This window comes from Chelonia mydas, chromosome 14 (assembly GCF_015237465.2).
Source record: "Chelonia mydas isolate rCheMyd1 chromosome 14, rCheMyd1.pri.v2, whole genome shotgun sequence".
NCBI classification, from domain to species: domain Eukaryota; kingdom Metazoa; phylum Chordata; order Testudines; family Cheloniidae; genus Chelonia; species Chelonia mydas.
In genome coordinates, this window is record NC_051254.2 from 44,274,617 (window position 1) to 44,290,868 (window position 16,252).

General features: G+C 60.1%; 1 protein-coding gene across 11 annotated transcripts in view; it reads right to left on the reverse strand.

The window, feature by feature from the left end:
• Positions 1–16,252, reverse strand: part of SYNGAP1 (synaptic Ras GTPase activating protein 1) — a 49,672-nt gene that overhangs the window by 22,760 nt on the left and 10,660 nt on the right. For 9 of the 11 annotated variants that reach the window (XR_005227714.2, XM_043528462.1, XM_037914631.2 and 6 more), the window contains exon 4: positions 106–203. Coding sequence is in view for 10 of the 11 variants with exons in the window: in XM_043528462.1 (XP_043384397.1) it covers positions 106–203 (98 nt within the window). In the remaining variant the exon portion in view is untranslated. Of the gene's footprint in view, positions 1–105; positions 204–9,475; positions 9,588–16,252 lie in introns of those variants that run through there. The other 2 variants (XM_043528466.1, XM_043528465.1) reach the window with 1 other exon arrangement.

The following is a 16,252-nucleotide window of genomic DNA, read 5'->3' on the forward strand; positions in this document are numbered from 1 at the left end:
GAGCCTGGGGGGTGTGAATCAGTGAGTAGAAGTGCCTGGGTCCACGTGTCAGTGTGAGGGTAGCTGCACGTCTCCGTGTGTGCCAGGGCAGGGGAGGTCTCTCACCGAGGGCCGGAATGGGGGTGCCGGGGGCGCGTCCATGTTGATGCTGTATTGCTTCCCTGCAGGGACGCTCTTCCTCCGGGAGCGGCTCACGTGGTGTTCTGAAAACAGTGTTGGGGAGAGATCTGGTTACTACGTGGGGGGGTCAGAATTCCACCACAGGGTGCCCCAGCCCTGCCCACCCTGCAAAGGTCACGACCAAGACCCGGAAGGGAACCCCACCATCCTACTCAGCACTACACCCAGATCAAGGACTGGGACACGGGGCCTCTGCCCTGCAGGCTATGCCAGCTCTGATCCAGCCTCAGGGCAGGGACTGGCTGGCTCAGGTGGCGAGGAGTGGGGCACGGGGCCTTTCCCCTCTACTGGGTGCCAGCTCCAATCCAAACCCAGAGCAGGAACTGGCTGGCACAGGGGGTGGGGAATGGGGCACGGGGCCTGTCCCCTCTAGGGGGCACCGGCTCCAATCCAGCCCCAATGCAGGTCACTGACTGGGGGAAAGGATGAGCCCACTCCGCAGCCTTGGAAACCCAGATACTGGGAGCAAGCTGCATGTGATAGCTGGGGGCAGCAGATCTTCTGCCAGCATTAAAGCAGAGACACCCCCCGTCCATATGGGAGTCTGGCAGCCAGGCCTCTTGAATTCGGGGGTGGGGGGGAGACTGGGAATCAAGGTGCCTAGGTTCATTCCATGCTCTATAGCTGCACCTGGCTTCCCCTCTTGTATGAGGTCACCTGACAGCGGAGAGTGTTCCCAGAGGTGGTGATGGGAGTTTGGCTAGGGCCTCACCCCCCATACTCAGAGAAGCAGGCGCTGGTGGGAAGTGGGGGAGCCCCCCAATTCGGCTCGGTATCTGTGGCCACGACATCGCTGATGGAGGTGCAGGAGTCTCATGGTACGCGCAGGATCACAAGCACCATGCGGAGACAGAGACAGCCCAGTGCCCCAACTTTGCTTACTCCCAGCACCACATAGAGACCTGCATTGTGACCCCCCAAGGTGCACAGACACCCCCAACGTGCCTCCCAGCCCATCCCACTGCCCTTCCAGAGCGAGGGATAGAATCCCGCAGGCCTGACGCCCCAGCACTGTAACCTACTAGAGGAACAGATAAAACACCCTGAACCTGCCCCCTTTCACCTCCGTCACTGGCCAGCTGGGTGTGAGCACCACCCCTGCCTGCTCCCCACTACATGGGTTACAAGTTTGCGGGGGACTCAGCCTAGTTCTGGTCAGGCCAGCTGGCTTCATCCCCGGGCCAGACTCCACAAAACCTGTCCTCACCCGCAGCAGCTGACGCCCAGGGGAACCCTAAGCACCTTCCCCAGCACTGCAGTAAGGAGAGTGGGACAGGTCAGCTCATTAATACTCAGGCTGGGAGGCCGGGGAAGTGGGGGGTATGAGAGAAGGCAGAATTGCATCAGGTCATATTGGCAGGGGTGAGAATCAGGGCAAGGATATGATCCCCAGGCTGGAGGCTCTCAGGGTTGGTGTGTAATCTGGGGGCTGGGCATGCGGGGGGGTGTACTCCCAGGGGGGCTCAGTGGAGATGTTGGGGGTATGCACCTATGGGTGGGGGGCTCAGTGGGGTTGTTGGGTTGTGATCCCATGGGTGGGAGAGCTTAGTGGGGTATGATCCTGTGGGTGGGTGGTTCAGTGGAGGTGTTGGGGGTATGAGCACATGGTGGTGGGCTCAGTGGGAGTATGATCCCATGGGTGGGAGCCTCAGTGGGGGTATTCTAGGGTGATCAGACTGTCCCGATTTTTAGGTCTTTGTCCGGCGTCCCGACCAATGCACGGTCGGGACGCCATTTGTCCCTATAGTGCAGCTTTGGTCGCTCTGGCGGTTTTTTTTTTGTTGTTGTTGTTGCTTCCCCCGTGTGTCCCGATATTTTGTCTGTTTCATCTGGTCACCCTAGGGTGTTCGGGGTATGAGCCCTTGGGTGGGGAGGTCAGGGGGTATTGGGGGTATGATCCCATGGGTGGGGTGGGCTCAGTGGGGTTGTTGAGGGTATGAACCCATGGATGGGGGGCTCAGTGGAGGTGTTGGGGGGATGCATCCATGGGTGGGGGGCTCAGTGGGAGTGTTGGGGGTTAAGGTGATTCATCAGGGGACACTCTCGCCTCTCAGTCAGTGCTGGCCTCACGGTGGTGCTATGGGCCTGTGTTACAGGGAGTGGGGTGGGGGGCAGCAGGGGCTCTCCCCTGGCAGTCAGGGCTCGCCCCATTGCCCGAGGGCAGCACTTGGGGGCTGTGCTGCAGGGGGCTGGGTAGTGGGTCCTTTCCTCCCAGACATGGTTCGGTGCACAGGTGAACTAGTTCTGCCTCCCCCAGAGCAGGATCGGCTGTCCTCTGCAATGTTACTGCGTGGCAGTTCCCTGGCTGACATGCTCTGCCCCAGAGGTGGCCGCATTTGTGGAGGCAGAGGAGTAGCCTCACATGCTGTTAGTAACAGGCTCCCCTCAGGCTGAAAGGTTCAACTGGGAGCTGGGAACACACCAGCTGTGCCAGCTCAATGCAGCCTCCCCCGCTCCGGCTCCCCCAGCCCCTCTGCCTTTGCTGTGAAAGGCCCTTGGTTACCGCAGCCCAGCCAGATCCTGCTCCTCCCCCCAGCAGGTCTCCATGGAAAACACCCTGCCATTTCCCATCCACGATGCCTCATTACCAGGGAGTGGTAGGAGCACTCGGAGGGGGATGCAGCTGTTCCCCAGCAACTCTACACATCCAACCTAGTGGGATCCCGTGCCCAGTGCTGAGACGCAGCCGTCTCCGGGGTAGGGCACAGGGGCTGTTTATAAAGGGCTCCCTTGCCTGGTGCTAAGATTCATCTGTCTCTCAGGTGGTCCGCAGCGGCTATTTATACAGGGATCCCTCACCCGGTGCTAAGATGCAGTCACCTCTGGGGTGGGGCCTGGGTGCGGTTTATACAGGGATCCCTCACCCAGGGCAAAAATGCAGCCACCTCTGGGGAGGGACGTGGGGGCTATTTATACAGGGATCCCTTGCCTGGTGCTGAGATGCAGCCATGTCTAGGGTTGGGCATGGGGGATTTGGCCAGGATGCCAGGGGGAAATCAGAGTCCAGGAGGGGCCTGCGAGGATCGGGGCTGACAGGTCCCTTAGATATGGCTGTCACTAATGACTGGTTTTGCCAACTTTGCAGATTAAAGTTGTGCAGTTACTCACCCATCACCTGGGTCCTGCCAGGCAGCAAATTTCCCAGGGCTGGGACACTCGGGCAACCCCGGCACCCAGGGGTGGGGGAGAATATCCCACACCAGACACGAGTCTAGGACTGGAGCCCTGGGTTCAGTTCCTGGCTCTGCCACAGACTGCCTGTGTGACCTTGGGCCAGTCACTGAGCCTCAGTCCCCATCTGTGACACACCTGTCATGGCCCTGCCCTGTCACATGAGGGTGTTGGGATCAACCCGTTCTGGATTGCGAGGTGCTCCAGTACTGTGGTGAAGGGGGTCAGGTCAGTCCCTGAGAAAGACAGACAGGATCACACAGCAGTGTGTGGGAGAGAACCCAGGAGTCCTGACTCTCAGGTGTGCATTAACTCCATCTCTGCCGGACTTTGGGGACAGGAACACTGGGGGCTACCAGGGTCCCCAGTTGGTTTCAGTGTGTCTCCCCCTGGGGAGAGCTGTCCCTCCTTCCACAGCCTCAGGACTGGGGCCCTTGCTGTGTGTGTGGCTGGCATATGCCCAGCGCCCTGATCCTAGTTCCCTGTCAGGCTCCATATGCAGGGGCTGCCCACCCCCACTCGGGGGGACAATTGTGCCAGGAGTTGCCCGCGTCCTACTTTCCCTGCTCAGTGACTCATGCAGGCGATTGATCCAGGCATGGAGCAGGGCGGCTGCTGACATCGGGGTCATGATGCACACACATTCCTCATGCCTGACTCGCCTCAAACCTGAAGCCCCAAGAGCCCTTTGTAGCCATCAAATGCTGCAGAGCTTTTGTAGCCGCCTCTTAAAATAAACTTGAAAGGTGGGGGGAGAATGTGGGATGGGACTGAGGGGCATCAGCTGGGCTGGAACAGCAGGGGCTGTGGGTCAGGATTGAGGGACATGGGCAGAGCGGAGAGGACCGAGGCTGGGACAACAGGGGGCTGCGGGTCAGGATTGAGGGATGTGGGCAGAGCGGAGGGGGTGCAGGCTGGGACAGTAGGGAGCTGTGGTCGGGATAGAGGACATGGGCAGAGCGGAGGGTGCCCAGGTGGGACAGCAGGTCAGGATTGAGGGATGTGGGCAGAGCAGAGTGGACTGGACTGAGGATGGGACAACAGGAGGCTGGGTTGGGATAGAGGGACATGGGCAGAGCAGAGGGGACCCAGGTGGGACAGCAGGTGGCTGGGTCAGGATAGAGGGACATGGGCAGAGTGAAGGGGACCCAGGTTGGGACAGCAGGTGGCTGGGTCAGGATAGAGGGCTGTGGGCAGAGTGGAGGGGACCCAGGTTGGGACAGCAGGTCGGGATTGAGGGATGTGGGCAGAGAAGAGCGGACCGAGGCTGGGACAACAGGGGGCTGCGGGTCAGGATTGAGGGATGTGGGCAGAGCGGAGGGGGCGCAGGCTGGGACAGCAGGGAGCTGTGGTCGGGATAGAGGACATGGGCAGAGTGGAGGGTGCCCAGGTGGGACAGCAGGTCAGGATTGAGGGATGTGGGCAGAGCAGAGTGGACTGGACTGAGGCTGGGACAACAGGGGGCTGGGTTGCGATAGAGGGACATGGGCAGAGCAAAGGGGACCCAGGTGGGACAGCAGGTGGCTGGGTCAGGATAGAGGGACATGGGCAGAGTGGAGGGGACCCAGGTTGGGACAGCAGGTGGCTGGGTTGGGATAGAGGGACATGGGCAGAGCAGAGCAGAGCGAACCGAGGCTGGGACAGCAGAGGGCTGCAGGTCGGGATTGAGGGATGTAGGCAGAGCAGAGGGGACCCAGGTTGGGACAGCAGGTGGGACAACAGGTGGCTGGGTCAGGATAGAGGGCTGTGGGCAGAGTGGAGGGCACCCAGGTTGGGACAGCAGGTGGCTGGGTTGGGATAGAGGGATGTGGGCAGAGCGGAGGGGACCCAGGTTGGGACAGCAGGTGGCTGGGTTGGGATAGAGGGACATGGGCAGAGCGGAGTGGACCGAGGCTGGGATAGCAGAGGGCTGCAGGTCGGGATTGAAAGATGTGGGCAGAGCGGAACGGAGGGGACCGAGGCTGGGACAGTAGGGAGCTGTGGGTCAGGATTGAGGGATATGGGCAGAACAGATGGGGTCCTGGTTGAGAAAGCTGGGGGCTCAGGTCAGGATTAAGGGGCACTGGTTGAGAGGTGGGAGGACCCCCTTGTCAGGGCTGTGGTACATCAGCAGGGCTGTGGGAGGGAGATGGTGCGACTTTGGGCAGCAGAATCTAGTGCTAACTCAACAATATTCTTTTATAAGCATGTTTTCCTGGTGCGCTGTGACCTTGCAGAGTCACAGGGTGGGGGGTTGCCTCTCCTAGCCCCTTGCTCCTTACTAGGTCAGTATTCTGGGAGGGAGCCCAGCCAGCACCGGAGCGTGTCCATCAGGAAGCGGCCCTGACAGAGTGACAGGCGATTGATGGACAAGCAGGCGGGGAGGCTGCGGGAGCATGTGAGCAGAATGAGAACCAAAGGGAAACAATTAGTGTCAAAGAGACACTTGCTCCAGTTAACCCTTCACCTCCGACAACGTTACCACCAAGGACCCTCCTGCCCCCAGAGACCAAAATCCCCCCACCATCCATCCCCAGAGATGGCTCACGCTCTGTCCATCCCCAGACAGATCCCCCATCCACCCTTCCAAACACACCATACATCCCCATCTGTCTAGCAAAGATATAGCTAGAGCCCTGATTGTCCATCATCCCCCACTAAATGTCTGCCCATCACCATACTTCCTGTTCCCCACACATACCTGCCAAGTCACTGCCCTAAGCACTCATCCTTCCACATCTATCCATCCCTGTATGCACCATTCTATCCATTCATCCCTGCAACCCCATCTCCATGCACAACCCTTCATCCGTCACCATTCACTCTCCTTCACACACATCTTCCTATCCATTCATTCATCTCCGTACACCCCTCCAACACCATCTATCTCCATGCACAACCCTCCATCCGTTACCATTCACTCTCCTTCACACACATCTACCTATCCGTTCATTCATCCCCGTACATGCCTCCAACACCATCTATCTCCATGCACACCCCTCCATCCAGCATCTCCTTCACACACATTTTCCGATCCATTCATTCATCTCCGTACACCCCTCCAACACCATCTATCTCCATGCACACCCTTCCATCTGTCACCATGCACTCTCCTTCACAGACATCAGCCCCATTACTCCCAGGTCTGATCCATCTACATAAAGCCAGTAGCAGGATGGGGAGCTGGGGGGAATATTTTCCAGCCTAAAGCCTTCCCCCTCCCTCCAGACCCCCAGCTTCCCTTTGCTCTGCCACCCCATCCAGTGCACCCTAAACTGCTGCGTGCTCCCCCGGTCAATACAGAGATAGGGCTCCCCATAACCTCAGAAAGGAGACAAGCATGACAAGGTAAAACCTGCTCACCCACACCAGGCCACGCATGTCCCTCCCCACCTTCCCTCTGACCCCTGGCCCTAAGGAGCACCTCTGCGGGATGGCAGCATCCCCATCACTGCCACCCCGCAGGCAGCCTCGGCCAGCATTCACCCCCCAGAGCACCGCGCAGCTGCATGGAGAGGAGGCTGATTCCAGCTGGCTTTGCACAGAGCTCTTCACCACCCTAATGAGGCAGGGGCAGAGTTAAGGAGTGCAAGCCTCTGTGACCTGGGGAAATGGTATCTTAGCGCTGCCCCTGCACAGCACAAGCACCGGTCAGAGGCTCATTCAGCAGCTTTCGGGCCACCCAGTGGGGCAGGCACAGCAAATCCCAAGGTGGGGCAGGGGGCATGACAGAAGGCAGGGCACAGAGATGAACTGGGGTGGGGAGGGGTGGGAGGCAGCAGGGAGGGTACACCCCAAGGGACTGCATCCTCAGCACTTCACCTGGGTTGATACTACAGACCTGCGCTGGCTGCAGCCCTGACAGCTGCATGGGGAGCACAATGCGGCCTGACAACCCCCCCAAACAGTGCAGCTGCCTGAGACTGCAGCAGACAGCTTGGGACACTAACCCTGAATCCTACTGGGGGTGAGTGGAAGGTCTGGGGAACTATTTCCCAGCTGAGCCGGGACTGGGCAGTGCCCTTCTCTGAGCCATGCTCCGGAAACTCTGTTCCAGCACCTATGACCCATAGTGGGCAGCTCCAATCCCACCCAACAAGTGCCAACATCCCCACAGGGCAGCCCCCCATCCTAGGGCATGGGCTGGGCAGCCACACTCCATCCTGCCCAGTCTGGATCCCCGCCAACCAGCCTGGCAGCCCAGAATCCTGCAGCCCTCCTCAATTCCGCTACTGACTCCATACCCAGCATGGGCATGCAGCTGCCTCTGGGGTGGGGTTCAGGGGCTGGCCATACAGGGATCCCTCAAAATGCAGACACCTCTGGAGTGGGACAGGAAAGATGCTGAACAGCACCACCACACAGCTGGAACAGTAACCAAAAGCTCACCCCCAAACAGAAAAGCAACAGGAATTTTAAGGAATCTCCAGGGTGGAACAGAGCATGTCCCACAGCACTGGGCTCAGCACTGCCTGCCAGTGAAGAGCGCCCCCTACAGAGCCCTGCCCCCACTCCTCTACCTGCAGCACAGTAGGGCAAGCATTGACCCTGAGGGAGGAGCATCCCTCCCCCCCAGCTTTCCAGGGGAGCTCTCCCCCCTCCAGGCTCCCCTGGCATGGCCTGTCCAGGCTCCTCCCCCAAGACCAGCTGCTATCCCTGCGCCCTCATCCACACCTGCCCTGGGGAAGAGCCCAGGCTCCCAGCCAGCGCTGCTATTGGACCCACAACTCCACCCTATGGCTGGCAGGCTGCACCACCTCTGGACATGTGGGCTGCTCCAGCCCGCCCCCCTGCCCCATTGCAGCAGCTACACTCAGATACACAACCACACACACACAACCCTACACAACCCCGCCCCACAGCCGTAACCCTATATACCGACACACTGCCGCAACCAGGCACACACCCCTATGCAGAAAGGCAACCCTCCAACCCTGTACAAATCACACACACAGAGACACAACCCACAACCCTATACATTCTACACCCAGACACACAAGCAGAGGCATAACTCTAAGCACACACAACTGTATGAACTCTTTCACACACATACACACACACTAACAGAGACACAACACTATACACACAAGATACAATTATATGCAGGCACATATACCCTGGACATGGACACACACGCAGCAGCAGCAGCTGTAGGAGCTGCCACTTCAGCCAAGCCAGAAGTGGAAAGGAAATGTGAATGATGTGAGTGTGGCCTCACACACACACCCACCCACATCCCCAGACGGAGAGAAACAAGCCAAAATACACAGATACACAATCACACACACTTGTGCACTCACAGAGGGAGAGAGTCACACACAGAGAACCCTACTGACACACAATCACACATGGAGACACACATAATCACACTGACAGTCAATGGTACACAACCCTACATACACCCACAGAGCGATACAGAGACAGACCCAATTTTACTGTCCCATAGGGAGAGACACACACAGACACAATCTTTACATACACACTGAAATGGTCACACACTTGCATGCACACACAACCCAATATGTACTCACCAGCATGTACTTGAACACACAACCCTCCAAACACACCCAGACACAAGCACAGTGAACCCTACACACACAGGGACAAGCCCACACACACAAAGTTGCACACACTGACTGGCAGTCTCACACACGCACACGCACTGACAGATGCACACGCTGACACAGCCACAGCCACAATTACACAATCTTGCACACGCCAACATGGTCGCGCGCACACGCAGCCTGGCCACACTCTCTCGGGCACAATCACACAATCCCCTCACTTGCACACAGATACAATCGCAGCCCTCTCCCCATACGCTGCCACCAACAAGGGCACACACAACCTCACACACACACACTGACACAAACAGCAGCCTGACACTGACACATGCAAGCTTGCACACAGATGCACACTGGCACACACGGCAGCCTGACACTCACACACACAAGCTGGTGCACACACCTGTCAGTGTGTGTCATAGACATCCTTGCACGCACGCACACAAGCTGGTGCACACACCTGTCAGCGTGTGTCACACACATCCTTGCACGCACGCACTCTCGCCTCCCGAACAGGGACGCGCCGCGCACGGCCCCAGCTGCCGCCGCCCCCGCGCGCCGCCCCCGCGCCCGCCGCTCACCTGGGCCCGGCGCCCCTAGGCAGCCCCGCGGCGGCCCGGCCCCATGTCCCGCGCGGCCGGTGCGGGGCCCCGCTCCCAGCGCCCCATGCCCGGGCCCCGGCGGCTCCGGTGCGGCGGCGGCGCGCGCGGCTGGGCGGCTCCGGGGCCGGCGCTCGCCTCCAGCATCCCGCACGCCGCGCGGTTGCTAGGAGACGCGCTGCCGTTCCCTCGCCCGCCGCCAACCCGGGGCCGCCGCGCCTCGTGCCGGCGCGGGGTTAACCCCTGCGGGGCCCGCGCCCCGGCCCTGGCCGCCCGCTCCCCCCGCGCCGGCACCGCGCGCAGCCCCCGCGGAGAGTCCCGCCCCGCCACGCGCATAGTGCCCCTCGGCCTCCTGCCCCCCCCCGGCTCATAGTGCCCCCCCGCCTCCTGCCCCCCCCGCGCAGACCCGCCACGGAGAGTCCTGTCCCCCCACGGGCATAGTGCCCCCCCGGCCTCCTGCCCCTCCCGCGCAGCCCTCTCCACAGAGAGTCCTGCCCCCCCCAGCTCATAGTGCCCCTCGGCCTCCTGCCCCCCCACGCGCATAGTGCCCCCTCGGCCTCCTGCCCCTCCCGCGCAGCCCTCTCCACAGAGAGTCCTGCCCCCCCCCCCAGCTCATAGTGCCCCCCGGCCTCCTGCCCCCCCCGTGCAGACCCGCCACGGAGAGTCCTGCCCCCCGCAGCTCATAGTGCCCCTCAGCCTCCTGCCCCTCCCGCGCAGCCCCGCCACGGAGAGTCCTGCCCCCCCCAGCTCATAGTGCCCCCCAGCCTCCTGCCCCTCCCGCGCAGCTCCTTCCACGGAGAGTCCTGCCCCCCCCAGCTCATAGTGCCTCCCGGCCTCCTGCCCCCCCCCAGCTCATAGTGCCTCCCGGCCTCCTGCCCCCCCCCGTGCAGCCCTGCCACGGAGAGTCCTGCCCTCCCACGCGCATAGTGCCCCCCCGTCTCCTGCCCCCCCCCCGCTCATAGTGCCCCCCGGCTTCCTGCCCCTCCCGCGCAGACCCGCCACGGAGAGTCCTGCCCCCCCCCAGCTCATAGTGCCCCTCGGCCTCCTGCCCCTCCCGCGCAGCTCCCTCCATGGAGAGTCCTGCCCCCCCCAGCTCATAGTGCCCCCCGGCCTCCTGCCCCTCCCGTGCAGCCCCGTCACAGAGAGTCCTGCCCCCCCACGCGCATAGTGCCCCTCGGCCTCCTGCCCCTGCCCCCGCCTCCCGCTCATAGTGCCCCCCGGCCTCCTGCCCTCCCGCGCAGCTCCCTTCACGGAGAGTCCTGCCCCCCCGCACTCATAGCACCCCCCCAGCCTCCTGCCCCCCCCCCGTGCAGCCCCTCCCCCGAGAGTCCTCCCCCTGGCCTCCTCCCCGCCCCCGAAAGTCCTGCCCCCCCGCAGCATCCTCCACTCACTCCCTAATGGAAAGTACTCCCCCCACCATGCTTTCACCCTCCCCCTGCAGCTCACATAGAATAGAATCTCAGGGTTGGAAGGGACCTCGGGAGGTCATCTAGTCCAACCCCCTGCTCAAAGCAGGACCAATCCCCAATTTTTGCCCCAGATCCCTAAATGGCCCCTCAAGGATTGAACTCACAACCCTGGGTTTAGCAGGCCAATGCTCAAACCACTGAGCTCTCTCTCCCCCCCAGGGAGCTGCCTCTCCCTGCCCTCAAAGGAGGCAAAGTGGGGCCTCTCACACATCTCATCAGCCCCCAAAGGAGCCACCTCCCCCCACATGAGTGCACTCACCCCCCATTGACAACAGCCACCAACTCTCCCCCCGCCCCCCCCATGTTCAAATACACCCCTGCCCGACCCATCCGTTCCACCCCACCCGCTACACCAGCCATCCTGGGGCACCGAGTGTTAGGGGACCGGCCTGAAGGAACAGCAGAGGGCTGGAGGAGGGAGTCAGGGGAGGGAAGATGGGGGTGGCTTAGGGGGACCAGGCAGGAGGTGGCACTGGGGGTGGGGGCAGCATGACAGAGGAGCTGGACAGGGCCTATGTGGGGAACTTGGGTGCAGCAGGCAGGGCAGGAGCTGGGCAGGGAAAATGGGGTACATAACATATAGGAAGGCAGTGGCAATGGGGAACAGCCAAGGTGAGCACACAGTTGGGCAAGAGGTGGGAATGACCTGGGGTGCAGGTGGTGGGGAGAACTGGGGCAGCAGTAGGGAAAAGTTCAGGGAGTCTTGGGGGTCAGGTTGAGGGGGTGGGTGTGACAAGGGGGCTGTCAGGAGAGCTGTGGAGGGGCTGGGGGTAGAAGCGGGAGAGGTGCAGGAGGGAAATCCCAGCTGTTCCCTGGGTGAGTCCAATGGGATCCCATACCTGCCTTGACCCTACCCAACATATGCCCTAACCTTCTGTCTGCATCCTGACCCAGTCCTTCAATCCCACCCACAAACCATAACCCAACTCTCTAATTTATCACCCCAGCCATATTCCTACCCCCTCCACCCTAATCATAATGGATAGCTCATCTTCAGCCTGTCATCCTTCCTCCCATAAACCCGACTCCAAACTCCTCAGGCCCCACAAAACTCTACCAGGCTACTTTAAACTGGCTCAGTGAAACCCATGCTGCTGTGTGTGTGGACAGTCTAATAGCGGTTTCAAACTGCCTACATCGGTTTAGTTTTGCACCACAAACTAAACTGCTATAAACCAGGTTTAAAACCACAGAAGCAGACACCCACAGGGGCATTGGTTTCATTAACCCAGTGTAAAATCCACTCCATTTAGGCCATGTCTTCACTGCACACAAGGTGTGGTTTTACATCAAGTTTTCTCGCTGTAAGATCCTAGTGGGGACAAGGCCCAGGTACTTTTTAGCTGGCTGGAGCAAGGCATGGTCAGCCTTACACCCTCATGCCCCAGGTGCATCTTCACTTGGAAAAATAGTGCACATTTAACTCAAATTAGGTACCACATCTACCTAGCTCAGGCTAGGAGCAGGGATGTAAGCAGGTGTTGGCTAACAATCAGCACCTTGGAAAAGCCTCTGCCTTTAAACACATATCAAACTAGGGACAAGGGGTTTTCTCCATAGAGGTGACAATCCTAGTGCAAACAGGATAAGTGCAGTTTCAATCTGTGTTAGCAAGCAGAGATAACCAGGGACAGGGACACTGCAAAAAGCTGTGTTCTTAAATTAGCTAACCCAGGTTAGAACAACAGTGGATGTGGCAGCTCAAGTTTTAAGGCAGTGTAGCAGCTTGAGTTAAAGCTGCCAGAGAGCCATGGTTGAATACACACTGAGAACCCCTGTTAAAAGCCAAGGTGCCATGTCTTCACTGTTATTTTACCCCAGTGTAGCTAACTGGAGTTAAGAATACACCTTTTTTGTTGTGCAAACACACTCTTAGGACTGGTTGGTGTACACACTCCAGGAACTAGGCTGCAAATGTCTGCTCCTAAGTTAGCCGAGGTAACACCCATCCATCCTCACCCGCACGGACATGGCCTTAGAGTGAACACTCCACAAAGATCTTCCAGGAGAGGAACATTTGCCCCCCGTCACAGACCCTGCGAGGCGGAGGTCACACATGTTCAGCGCCTGCAGCAGGATTCACCATCATATTCATCAGCTTGAGTTAACTAGCAACCACTCAACAGATGTTACAGCATGATCCAAACCTCTAGTGGGCCCTAAACTTTACCCTTCCCCCAAGCTTAGCCATATCTGTAACCCTAATGCCTAGACCCATATAGATAACTCATACACCCCAATCCCTTACTGTAGTCCATAATCCTCACCCCTAAATTAACCCCCTGCTTTTAAACCTTACCTTAACTCTTACCCCATAACTCCTATCCCTACCCACCTGAACCTTAACCCTAACTCCTCGCCCCTCACCTGTAATGCCTACCATAGCCCATGACTCACCCCTAACCCTATCACCTCCATCTGAACTCAAATCCCTGACCATGTGCCTTCACCCCGACTTCTCCCCTACCTCACGCCCACCAATCCGCAGCTCCATGGCTGCTCCAAGCGATGCTCCTCCCCGGTGTGTGCAGGAGCCCCAGGCGTCTGCAGCAGGGCCTGGGGATGCTGGGGGGAGGAAGGACAGTAGGACAGGCCTGCAGGGACATGCTGACTCAGGGAGTGGAGTCAGGAGAAAAACAGCCTTGAGAATGGAGGGGAGATTGGCAGAGATGAGCGACCCCAGAGGAAAGAGCTGGGCCAAGCCATCCACGGATGCCTCAGCCCTAGAGGGTCCCCTGCTCAGCAGGGTTACGAGCTGGATGGGAGAGATCCCATCAGTGCTGCAGAGAACCAGGTGGGGGTGCTCTCCCCTAGCTGTCAGTGCTTTGTACTCTGGGGGGCAGAGAACTCAGTAGGGGGCTCTGTGCTGCATAGCACAGGGGGCTCAGCAGGGGGAGCTCTCCCCTGGCAGGCAGTGCTGATCCCAGTGCAGCACTGGGAGAGTGCAGCAGGGGGCACTGTGCTGTGTGGCACTGGAGGGCTCAGCAGGGGGCACCGGGCTGTCGGGGGTTCAGTAGGTGGCACTGTGCTGCAGGTGCTGTGGGGCTCAGCAGGGTGTGCCAGGCTGTGGGGCACTGGGGGGGGCTCAGCAGGGGGCACCGGGTGCAGAGAGTGAGTGTGCTGTAGGGGGCACTGTGCTGCGGGGTGAAAGGGGGCTCAGTAGGGGACACTGGGCTGCTGGGGGGCTCAGTAGGTGGCACTGTGCTGCGGGGTGCTGGGGGGGCTCAGCAGGGAGCACCAGGCTGCGGGGTGCTCAGCAGGGGACACTGGGCTGCAGAGAGTAAAAGTGCAGTAGGGGGCTCAGCAGGGGGTGCTGGGCTGTGGGGTGCCAGGGGGCTCAGCAGGGGGCACCAGGGTGCAGAGAGTGAGAGTGCAGTAGGGGGCCCTGTGCTGCGGGGTGCACGGGGGCTCAGCAGGGGGTGTCGTGCTGTGGGGCGTCAGTGGGGGGCTCAGCAGGGGGAGTCGGGCTTCAGCGTGTGAGCGTGTGAGCAATAGGGGGCGCTGTGCTGCGTGACACTGGGGGGGCTCAGCAAGGGGCGCCGGGCTGCAGAGTGAGAGAGTGCAATAGGGGGCGCTGTGCTGCGGGGTGCAGGGTGACTCAGCAAGGGGCACCTGGTTGTGGCACGCCAGGGGAGCGCAGCGTGGGGTGAGGGGCTGGGGAGTCTCAGCAGGGGGTGCCGGGCTGCGGGGCACAGGATGGGTGCCGGGGCTGTTTCATCCCCACGGCAGCGAGGCTGCGTCACCTCCCTTCATCTCTCCTTGGGGTTTCCATGGAAACCTTTTAAGCCAACTTCTCAGGGAGACAAATTTCTTTTTTTAAATGCTGAGAGGAAAGGGGGGGAGGGAGCATGTTAGTGCACGTGGGGCTCTGGGGGGCCCGAGCCTGGGATGGAGAGTGGGGGAACTGAGGAGTCAGGGGGCAGACACAGGACACCAGCCTGACTCCTCCACATTCCCCTGTCTCACACTGCTCTGAAGAGCCATGGGGTCCAGTGGGTTAGAACCAGGGGGGGTGGGGGCTAGGAGCCAGGACTTCTGGGTTCTCTCCCTGGCTCTGGGAGGGGAATGGGGGCTAGTGGATTAGGGCAGGGGGGCTGGGAGCCAGGACTTCTGGGTTCTCTCCCTGATTCTGGAAGGGGAGTGGGGGCTACTGGATTAGAGCAAAGGGGCTAGGAGCCAGGATTCCTCGGTTCTATCCCTGGTTCCGGGAGCGAACCCTGCAGCTGGGTGCCTGCCGGCGCCACCTGGGGGCAGGGAATCTCACAGCACTGCAGGCCGGGATTTCTGCCAGAGGGGTTCCCCTAGCAACTGTAGCCAAGCACCCATGCGTGGCTGCCACTCAGTTGAGCTGCTTATTATGGGATGGTTCTTCTTGCCTCCTTGGCATGCCACCAGACAGCATTTGGGGGGAAGGGGGGGACACACTGGAATGTAGCAGGCTGCAGAAATTGGGAGTGGAGACCCCAATCCCCCCATACCAGCCAGCATCCCCTTCCATAATCCTCCCCACACAGAAGCCTTCCATTTCCTCCCTCCCCATACAGAGACATCCCAACCCCTCCCACACCAGCCAATCTCACCCTCCCAAATCCCCCCATACCACGAGCCCCCCAACCCCTCCCACCCTGGCCAGCACCCCTTCCCCCATACAGAGACCCTCCCCTCCAGTCACCACCTCCTCCCCAATACTTCATAAAAAGACCCCCCAATCCTCCCCACACCCAATGCCAGCCAGCAGCCCCTTCCCCCATACAGAGCTCCCCCTCTCCAACCCCACCCCATCTCCCCCTACAGGCAGGGAGTTTAGGATGGGTACACAAAGCCTGCAGCGGTGGAAAATGCAGGGACAGTTTTTCTGGGGGAAGCAATAAGGCCTGGTGGAGCGTACCCTGGGGACATGGGAGGGGGTGGGTTCACCCGGAAGGAGGCACAGGGTTAAAGTGAGTACAGAGGGACAGACCTGACACTCATCCACCCCACCCCACCCCCGCCCCCGCACAGCTGCCCCATCTCAAAACTGCCTTGTTCTGAGAGCAGGAGCTCCACCCAGTGGGGACCAAGAGATGCTGCATATTCAACTTGCCCCTGCCCTTACTGTGTAAAGGCGGACCCAGAGCACCTGACCCCATGCCCCTCTCAGAATCCAAGAGTGGCTCACTACGAGATCTGCTGTGGATCAGCTGCTGTGGAGTGTTTGAATGACTGGATCTACCAAGGATCTGCTGGTAGATCTTCTAGTGAATTTTCCGCAGTTGGTTTCATCACAGGATCTTCTAGGCCTGAGGACCTC